General features: G+C 40.6%; 1 protein-coding gene across 3 annotated transcripts; it reads right to left on the reverse strand.

Annotated features, from left to right (window-relative positions):
- Window positions 1–488: 488 nt before the first annotated feature.
- On the reverse strand, window positions 489–10373 carry Taf2 (TATA-box binding protein associated factor 2). Of its 3 annotated transcripts, none has more exons than XM_022854830.2 (14): window positions 10266–10373; window positions 9040–9108; window positions 8675–8802; window positions 8413–8575; window positions 7950–8189; window positions 7380–7679; window positions 6710–6994; window positions 6152–6346; window positions 4711–5116; window positions 4116–4315; window positions 3791–3877; window positions 3342–3536; window positions 2324–2473; window positions 489–2121 (listed from the first exon to the last, which is right to left on the reverse strand). In XM_022854830.2, exons 2-14 carry the CDS (start codon window positions 9106–9108, stop codon window positions 709–711), a joined length of 3831 nt encoding a protein of 1276 aa, XP_022710565.1. In that variant the 5' UTR covers window positions 10266–10373; the 3' UTR covers window positions 489–708. The 3 variants fall into 3 exon arrangements, with proteins under 3 accessions (XP_022710565.1, XP_022710566.1, XP_022710568.1); XM_022854831.2 differs by having other exon boundaries at window positions 10262–10354; XM_022854833.2 differs by having other exon boundaries at window positions 1980–2121; window positions 2314–2473.
- Window positions 10374–10494: the final 121 nt, after the last annotated feature.

The following is a 10494-nucleotide window of genomic DNA, read 5'->3' on the forward strand; positions in this document are numbered from 1 at the left end:
AATGCTGTAAAGCGTAAAACTGTATCTACCACGGTTTACAAGCTAAATGTGATTTTTAAAATCTAATGCGCATAAGTATGCGGCACCAAAAGTTATAGCTTTAGGCACAAAAAATATTGCCTCGAAATTTGACCTATTAGCTCTGTTCGACTTTATTGTCGCCAACGGTCGATCAGGCGATTACAGGTCGTTCGATGCAGTAACCAGAATACAATTCTATGATAATATTATATATTTACCAGAAACTAAAAATCCCTTCACTGTTGTCTTCTGTACATACTAGAGAAATCATAAGATGTATTTGAGATTTATGAGGTAGTTTTCTGCGTAAATAAGGCACCTAGAAATCACAAAACGGTATATCCATGTATGTTTCATAATGTTCTGTCTTTTTTTGTTGTCTTTAATGGTTCAATCAATATACCAGTGTTTGAGTAAACATATTTGCTGAATTACGCAACAGATGCCCATAATAATACACTAGCCCGTTTATAAATGCACTTTATTATTACGTTTACATGGTTGCATCTTCCTAATGAAGAACTAATTTGAACCTATTAGCGCGCTGTATATAACTACCTACTGGAGATGTGTACAAAGACACTCTCGATGATTTATGATTAGTGATAAATGAGCCCACCCATGTTTATGCTCCTATCGAATATAGGATCGTAAATAATCTGTGAAAGCCTAGTAAGAATATACATCTTAAATATCCTCATGTATTGGACTCTCGTTCAATAGAGGAATATTTGTAGGTGGATTACTATGATCGTCATTGCTCTGCGGGTGAAGAGAGGAAGGCGAAGCTTGAGTGCTACTTAGCTCTCCTCCCGCTCCCATCGAGTTGTCTCCTATACAGTTTACGTCGGCTAGGACTTCAGCCAATGGCTGAGACGCACCCGAAACTTGTTTATCCTGGCTGGAACTAGCGTCTCCCAGCGATGCCTTGTCACGCTTTTTATGCTTTTTATCCTTTTTCTTTTTCTTTTTCTTGTGCTTCGATGACGCACTGCCCGAAGAAGGAACGCCGTCGATTGCAAGCGGAGTACCAAACGGTACGGAACCACCTATCATTGTGGCATCTACCGGAACATCAGATATGGTTTCTGTGGTTGATACTGCAGCCTCTGCTGCTGATCCTATTATATTTCCTGCTGCGGCTAGTGCTACAGAGCTAGATCCGATCGAGGACTGGCCACAGCCGCTGCCAACGCCGCCGCCATTGTCGGATACAGTGTTGGACATTGGTGAGTCGGATCGATGGGGAAACATGGACGCGTCAAAGCCAAGAGGCTGCTTGTCTTGTTGCCCGTCACTTGCTGCAACGCTGATCGGAGGCAGCGAAAATGAATCCGACGAAGTGTGGTCAATCTTAATCCGCTTATGGTCGCCATGTATCGATGGCACGAAGCTATCGACATTAAGGTGATCATCGTGCTCGTTGTCTGCTTGGTTATCAGCAGCGGCAGCCCAACGATCGAAATGTATTGGTGGGCTACTTTGCCCGACCTCGTCCTGACAGGCGATCGTCGAGGCGTTCAATTGGGCTCTCTTTTCACGCAGATTAAATACGACGCCGAGCTCGGGCATCGGGAGGCATTGAGGACGACCTCGCCCGTACAAGACATGGTAGAGGTCGACAAGCGCACAACGAAGCTTTGAATCATGCGAGAACTTGCTGTTCATCATCGTCCACAGGCGTTCAACGAGCTGATCGCTATTAAACGCTGAACTGTGCGTGCCAGATTCGCGCTTTGAAAAAGGCGGATTGGACGTTAATGCACGCAAGACGTGCAGTCTAACCCTGGGAAGCGGATCGTTTTCTACCACATCCAAAAGGTAGTTAAGATCTTCGACATTTCCATCTGTAGACGTATAGTCAACGAGCATCTCAAGTGCTGCCATACGAACGTCTTCGAATTGGTGCACACTCGCATAATCTTGAAATAATCCAGCCGAATTAGGAATGTGACCCATTTTTTGTAGTCGACGAATTGCAAATAGGCAACCGATTGTGCAGACTAATTTATAACCAGGCAGAAGTTTCTCGAGATTCAAGCAACGCGTTACCTCTTCTAGAATGCTTTTCGTTTCCTCCGACATACTCTCAACCATCACCTGCAATCGAAAAATCAACGCACTAATTATCCATTTACATGGCATGAATAAAAGATTTTTAACAACATTCGAATATCTGTACCGATATAAATAATCGAACTAAGCGGTCTAGATTCGACCCTGTCAATTAAATGATGATTTTCGTTTTGTCATACAAATTAGTTAGATGCAAATGGCCCTGTTGAAGCTTACCCATCCATACCTTACTGCTGCTTTGGTTGAGAACAACCGAAACTACAGGCGTCACGGTTTCGGCGAGCGCATCAATCAGCGCTCGTCGATAATAGCAGTCCGAATAGCGATTCTTCGAGTTTTCGTTGTATTTGAACAAATCCAACAGGAAGGCCAACACCTGCATACACACACAGCAATAAAAAATCCGATACAAAAACAAGTAATAATTCAGTAATAAAATGATCACCGAAAAATGTGTACACTTATTATGTGCCACTTACTTGTGTTTACCGTACGAATTTGTTTTACTGCACATTCGGGAGAATTTTGGCAAAATTCATTTCCAGCGAGATGCAGCACTTGCCCACTAACATCCTGATATAACATCCAACCACCCTTTTGAGTGAAAATCATTCAAACAGATGGGTTGGATGAAGCGACTCTATAGTATATCCCTGCACATTTCCCCGACCTGACGCCAACAAACGGAAATCAATTTTTGTGGGAATACTTTAAAGATAAAGTCTATGGCGGGAAACTGACGACACTGGAGTGTTTCAAATGCGCAACTGAGCAAGAGTGTCGTTGTTGCAGTTTATTAGTCGATAGCTCACCGTTATCAACAGTGCACTGACTAGAATGCTAATCATGAACATCTGCGGCCGGAGGAAGGTTATCTATTTTATGTAGATTCTTTTGCAATTTAGATGTTAACTATGGGTACTAAAAAAACTAAGGTTATGGTTATTCACACTGTATATAAATATATTTTGTGGACAACCTGCACATATACGATGTATGAAGATATTCACTTGTGTTGGCATCAATAAAATAAATCGCCTGTATTTCCCCTGATGCTTATATTTATGGACCTTCTTGCCTACAACAAATTGATTGAGGCCACGTAGTGCGGTCTACACATAACTGATTAACCTGACAAACCATGGTGCATAATCAATTTTCAAAATAAAGCCCTAATGTGATAGTCTAATATCTCATCTAAATGTATAGTACACTTTTTCCATTTATTTTTCCATCTCTGCTACCTCTGGAGGGCAGATTCGATGAACTGTTCTAAGGCCGGCCATCGCTTTAGGAATAGCTTGCTGAAGAAAATACTGCTGGAAATTCGAAAAGTTGTTCTGCTTGACCATCGACGGACTGGCGTAGGATCCATACAACTTACGAAATATTCCAATCATGGCAAGCGGACCAGGCCATGTCTGCATTGTATTAGCCACCTGTCGAAAGGCACCAAGAAAAGATGGTGAAAAAGCAGAAGTGGCATCGCCGATCTTATTTTTCATATAGTTATGATTGCAGCTCTTTAGTGTGATTTTTTAGCCCAAAACGATCAGTTGGTCTTTTTACCGATTATGATACTTCTTATATTATACTTTACGTGGCCAAATACTATTTTCTCCCGTTGCCCACCAAACCACGTTCCTTGATAGGCTGATAAGGCTACTGTAAAGTAGAAATATTTTACGTGAACCTGTTGAAGGCAGAAGGCGGCAGCACAGCGGACTCTGTAGAAACACTGCTCATTCTCGATGATCTCAGTTAGGGCAATGCGGGTATCCTGAGGGTTGTTCAAAATCAAATTATGTAGCGTTAAGCAGAGATTGTTGACAGATATCGCACTTACTAACCATCGCATTCAAAGTAGCTCTTCGAGCCAGAGAGAATAAAACATTACATATAGTGACACATTTAATGGAGGTATAGATAGATAGATATGAGAGACAGTAAATAATGTAACTATTCTGAATTCGTAACATGAAACTTATTTGATTACTCTTCATGTGTAGGCGTCTTACGTTGCTCGACATTTTGCTGAGTTCTTTGATAGCCAATAGTTGAGCAGTGATATCCCGCTCATAACGGAGCTGGTATCGCCAATGGAAATCCTGTTGATCGACGTGGCCCTGACGAAGGAGCAACATGTCAGGATCGAGCCGTAGCCACAAGACAGGAGAGTCCAAATCCATAGCAGACAAATCCATGTCCACTTCTTCACCTGTAAGTTTAGCAGTTAGCAACATTAACATTTAATTTTTAAATGCTAGCCGAAGCAAGCATGATAATGTGGACATGTATCAAATAAGAGCAGGGCTGAAAATGTTTGTTGAAATGTATTATTATTTGGGCGCACTAGTGCTACCACCGTCCGTCGTTTACCTTAGCTTACTACGCTATTTTCATTTATTGAATGCTGTATTCAGAAATTTTAATTTCAATACTCAGCGTTCGTACGACAATATAGTCTATATACTGTGTCGTTACATATATATTCAAAAGTAAACACACTGACCGTAAAAAGTTAACCTATAAACAACGGTCGAAATGTTTCAGAAAAAAAATCAGTTATAGGAAGGAAGCTGAAATGACTGCTAAATCAAACAGTTTATCTACCTGTAGCCAAAGGGATCTTTTTCTTTTTATTTCGGCGCGATTTTGAATGACATGTTATGTCGTGCTTCGAGCTGATTTCTTCAATCTGGAGGGTGTGCCGAAATGTGCCATCCAATTCCTGGATAGCAATAATTAATGGCCCATTGTATTTTTTCACACCCGTCATGCCCACATCGGGCTGCCGAATTTCCAACTCTACTGTATTACGTTTTCTATTAAAGCTAAAATGGCCAACGAACTTAGCGTGTCCTCCTTGCCGAACCCAATGCTCGATGAATGTGCCGATCTCCTTGCCTGTGACGAGAAATACTGCTTTTTGAAACGAGCTGCTTGATACCAACATATTGTCCTGTCCAGCTGTTCCTTTCGTGGCAGACGCGGCCAGTGAGAGTAACTTGTTGAACACCTAAATAGCACAAAGGCACACCCTATTAGCATGCAATCTTGTGTGGCACCAAACTGCTAATTTGAAAGCTTCGGCTATTTCATGGAAGGTTTTATATTTTATCTATGTAAGAAATGGTAGAATATCTGTGAAGACAACGCAAGGTGTCTTGAAATTTAAACTAAATCTTTTAAGGGTTTAAGAAACGAAGCATCTTTGGCCATATGACATCAAAACCTACAAAAGTATCAATTTAGAACTAACTTGGACTTAATGCCGGATGTGATTTGCCCTATATATCATTGGAAAATATATTGTCGTGCCAGAACTGTCTATTCTTTCTCCGTGAAGAATATGAGGATAGGTATATGTAAATTGGGTTAAACCTGCTTTTTGCTGAAATAATCCCATTTCAGCTAATTGGCAATAAATAACTAATATGAGTGAGTCGGAAAAATAGGTTCTAAACAACGAACTGGCAAATTGATTCAGAACATATCGGCACAGCTGCACGTGCCAATTTGGACAATAGGCTTCGTACTTGAGGTATATCCATTAGTTTACAGACTCTGTTGGCTAGAACAAACCATGGAACTCCTAGAAACGTTTCTGGACTTCTACTAATGAGCATCCTTGTCACTGAAATCGTCTTCATTAGCCAAAAACGTGCTTCAAAGTATCAGTCACCCTTTAACTTCAGTGTCAAACCTATGTTTTGATTAACGTTCGCTATCGCAAGAACAAATTGTTGTATCAGCGCATAGCCTTCTTGACAAATTGATTTCATTTCAAGTACGCCCAATGCACTCACTGTGTAGAACAAGTAACACGCTACAGTCCCCAATCTAGGCGAAGCCTGTTTCTGCACTTCGCTGGCATCACTGATGTTTGAATGATACGAAATAAAGAACAGAGTCGTAGCTTCTTTCGTAGTTCTATGACTTGACAAGTATTAACTTTTAGACTTCAATGATGTACTAGCTATTCACTGAGCTCTATCAACACCTAAGGGACTGACCTCAGCTTTTGGCACACAATCCACATAGCTTTTTCTACCTGTAACAGTAGCTCTTTGCCAAGTCTGTTTTCGAGCATTCGGATGACTAGATGCGCCTTTTTGCGAACAATCTCTAGGAACGTAGGACTCAGCGTATGCAGGTGGTTGACGGGGAAATGAAAATTCACTCCTGGCTGTTCGCTCCCTGATGAGTCAAGCACGACTCCACCATACTCCACCTCGTAGGAGCAGACCTGTATATAAAACAATGTCACAGCTGCATAAGTGTCAACCATCTAAAAATAATAATGCTATTATTATTAGAATTATAGATTGCATACAATCTCTAGAAGAGGCGAGTTAGAGCATAATATCAGTTCCGTAGGATTCATACTACTACTGCAGATGACGTTCAATCTTGTTATAGTGTTTATTTAAGGCCGCACTATTATTGCAATAGATATAATGATCCATTGTGTATACAGGCGATCATATACCTGGTATATTAATATCGTAATCACATTAAATATAATCTATAGGAGCGGGATAAAGTTGGGTAACCGCTGATGATAATAACCCCGGTCTGTTGGGCTGCGGAGTAATATTCCACTACGTACCTCCTCAAGATCTTGCATTAGATGGTATCGATATTCGTTATTTCCAAATGCCTTTCTCGAATATTGCCCAGTCAGATACGAAGTGATGCCGAGCGGTAACCACACATCTGACCAACTAAGGGGCGAAATGAAAGCACCGAAAAATTGCGAGGCCACTGCAGACGCCATTAAGCGACGCGACACATACGTCTGTTCAATGATATGTCGCGTGTGAAGTAGAGATGTGGATAAAATTGACATCGATGAATAGGCGCAAACATCTTCGTATGCCTCAGCCACAAAAACCTGAAAAATTAAGAGAGACCACCAAGTAATTGGAAAATTATTTAAAAGTGACGAAAAAACATAGTTCTTATGCGTTTATTCAACTTTCTGAAACTCGTAAGCGTCACATGCTTTTACAAAGTTTACTAAAAGTATTGCGACGCTTTTTTAATTATTGAAAGATTGATTTTGTGACTATCTGTTTTGGAATAAGCGAGATCATGAAAATATTTTGTTATCGCCGTGCTATGTTATTAGCCTAAACTTGTCCTACTGAAATATCTTACCATGCTTTTAGGCAGCCTACCTACTTGTTTACCACTTGCGCTTGCCCACAAACAAATCATAGAGGTATTATTCTCTCCGAAAACATAAATGCACTCAACTTCTTTTGCACATGCCTTACCTGCTTATAGCAAGAGTACGGGTATCGCGTAGAAAGTAGCTCTTCGTAGAATTCAAACGCTTCATGCAAGAATGATGTTGACTGCCTGAGCTGCGGAAGTAGCTGTGGCAAACAGAAATGTGTAACTTCGTGCATATTGGGATCGACCAGGATATCAAACGGTCCGATTGCGACAGCGATGTTGGGCGCCGAAGTGGGAATTGTAAGTGAATAATGAAACGTCTTTTTTTTGGTAGACTCCGGCGTAAACACGACCTCGACTAAGTCACCGGGTGCGACCACAGTCAAGTAGGAATCGACCTAGAAATATCAACTAATGCAGTTTATTATACGTGCACGTTTCTATTAAGAAAAACTATGGATATCCACATCCTAAACTAAATTGTACGGCCTTAATACAATCTATGCAATAACCTTATCAATTACCTCTATCACAAGTCGTATTCCTATCGTAAACAATCATACTATATTTTATACGAAAGACGGGACAAGGGCAGAAAACGGTACTTGAAATATTACAAGCAGTACTTTGATCACTGCGAAGCAATGTCCAAATCATGTATCGCTCACCGTAAACTCCATCTTCCATGTGCAAGGATCACAAAACGTATCTATACAGGGGAACCAGAGTCGGGATGAGTTATGCCATCCATAGGTGAAGCAGTGAGCTGCTCTCTCCTGTAATGAACCCTCGCCGTCGGGAACTACAAATTGCATTCCCCCGGCAGGCCGTTCGAGGGAGAACTCCACCGCAACACGGAAAGGACAGTCCGCCGTAATCGTCACATCTGACGGAATTCGCACGGACACCTAAGCAGCCGATAAGGAAAGAAAACATACATTTCATTTACAACAGCAGATTTTGTAGAAACCTGCATAGTCCTGTGAATCTGAACATCATAACTAGACAAAAAAATATACAAGTATTAATCTTCTCTTTTGTTTAACCCGAATCGCAGCCCATATCTCAATAAATTCGATTTCCATTAAGGTCGACTTCACCTGCATGGACACTGCGTTGACATATACTAACCTCCCCGTACCCTAGTGACCCGTCAACAGCGGACACTGCTGAAAGGTGCGCTTGTGAAAAATAGTCGAGATTTCTTTGCTTGGCCTTTGCTTCGTCCTGGCAGATCTCCATCGTTGGATCGTTATATGTAAACGCTGAATCGTGAACATCGTTGACGCGGATTCTGCGGTGATTGGCAAAGCTTGTTATAATAACAAATAAAGGGATTGGCCAAAGTAAAGCCATTTGCGTTCTAAATCGAAACCTCTGTACGTGGCCCTACCTGTAAATTTTGCACTGCTTACAGTTGAGACGGACCCACCGAACATTATTCTTAATCGGGTTGAGTGTGAGTTCGACTAGACCGATCAGCGACTGACGTTGAAAATTGATAGCGGTAATGCATAAGACCTGTATGAATTGCAATGATTCCAACACAGCAAAAAACATATTTACTAATACCTAATCGCGCTCTATGTTTGGTTAATTTATAGAAAGTCACTTTTAATTGTTCTTACGATAAATGAACTAGATGTCATTAGCGCCCCATATTATATTTCCGAGTTCCTCTGGCACGCTCTCCTATTGAAGTATGGATCTAGCAGTCAATATTTTTCTTTGATGAGAGCAATTAGATATTACTCCAACCTGTTGAAGAAGTTTGTAGGGTCTTTCCCTCTCTGTGACGCGGTTCGAAGTAGCGCTTTCGCTTTTCATCTGCAAATGTCGGCAGTCCAAAAACCAGCATGAATTAAAATCAACTACACAATCGATTTCCACTCCGTACAAAATATTTGTGATAAATGAACACGTACACACCGCCGCCCTCATCGTCGTTGTTGCGTCATTTGTTTGAACAGTGCACAGCACCCCTTCCCCCCACCTCCAACCCTTTTTGTGCAACTTTGATTTGAGTCAGCCGAATTTATATCGGCGATACAAAACGTTATATAAATTCTATATAAGAATTATAGTTGTGTTTCATACCTACTGTATTTAGTAGTATATGAAACCTTCTTATGCGAGATACGGCGTTCTCATTCATCGTAATGGAGAATATGTGTTATGTTACAAGTTACTGTAGAATAGGAATTGGACTAGACAGACTGTCCGCACGTGCATGCTATCATACAAAAAATTGAATTAATTTATGGCCACCAGCAGCCTACCATTAGGACGAACCAACTGATGGCCACTGTAAGCTTTTTCAAACCGAGCAAGTTCGCCATTGCTTACTAATCACAACTCATAGCTATCCAAAACTAGCCAGTACCTTCTTCCAATTATTTAAACGACAACCTGATAAACGCTTACCGTAATCAGAGATTTGTCATAAATTGTCAAAGATTTATTTCGACACTATTTCTTACAGATTCAACTTTTCTTTAGCCGAGTGAAAAGCCCATAAAATGAATTTTTTCTATTTTGAACAAGGTTAGCCTCGCGAGAATTGCTTCACTTTCTTTTTTAATTTCTGTAGTATATAGACATAATTTCGGTGCTTAAACCAGAAGCTACAAACGCAATATCTACGAAAAATCTTTGCTACCTACACTTTGGCATTTGGTAATTTTTCCTACAATACGATATCGTAACTCGGATTTCATAACAAATTTCTTTCTTACATACAAATAGATTTTTTCCTATACTGTCTTCCGTTCATAGAAGCTGGCTTGCTTTCTTTGGCTTACATATATGTAGCGTGCTCTCGTTTATTAAAGAGAAAATGAAGTTCCGAATTTTGAAAGCCAGCTTCCAGATGTAATAAATAGCGGTTAACACAGAACGTATTCGACAACGAAACTAGCGATAGCAATTAGCTGATAGATCTTCTTGTACATTTTGCCGTTCTTTGATATGATGCACGTACTCGCCTTGTTGCCGGTAGCGAACTATTGTTGCGTTACATTACCGTTGTTTTTCACAGCGTAAGACAAAAAAGAGTTTGTCGCCGCTATTTTGTTTTTGATGCGATAGTGTTTATGTTTTGTTGGAATGGCTCAACTTTCCGACACTTTGCAACTCTTATTTGCAACGTCTAGGGAAACCGTGGCATACATTATTATTTAACTCACGCTGTACATGTATTCATCTATATATATA

This window comes from Varroa jacobsoni, unplaced genomic scaffold (genome assembly GCF_002532875.2).
Source record: "Varroa jacobsoni isolate VJ856 unplaced genomic scaffold, vjacob_1.0 contig05086, whole genome shotgun sequence".
Classification (NCBI taxonomy): domain Eukaryota; kingdom Metazoa; phylum Arthropoda; class Arachnida; order Mesostigmata; family Varroidae; genus Varroa; species Varroa jacobsoni.

What these genes read in the sequence shown, in the direction of transcription:
- Taf2 (XM_022854830.2), bottom strand. Translation starts at nt 9,108, where the DNA reads ATGAAAAGCGAAAGCGCTACTTCGAACCGCGTCACAGAGAGGGAAAGA. An exon ending in GGTCACTAGGGTACGGGGAG is followed by an intron (nt 8,190 to 8,412) that starts GTTAGTATATGT and finishes TCGGCTGCTTAG; the next exon opens with GTGTCCGTGCGAATTCCGTC. An exon ending in TAATGCAAGATCTTGAGGAG is followed by an intron (nt 6,347 to 6,709) that starts GTACGTAGTGGA and finishes TTTTATATACAG; the next exon opens with GTCTGCTCCTACGAGGTGGA.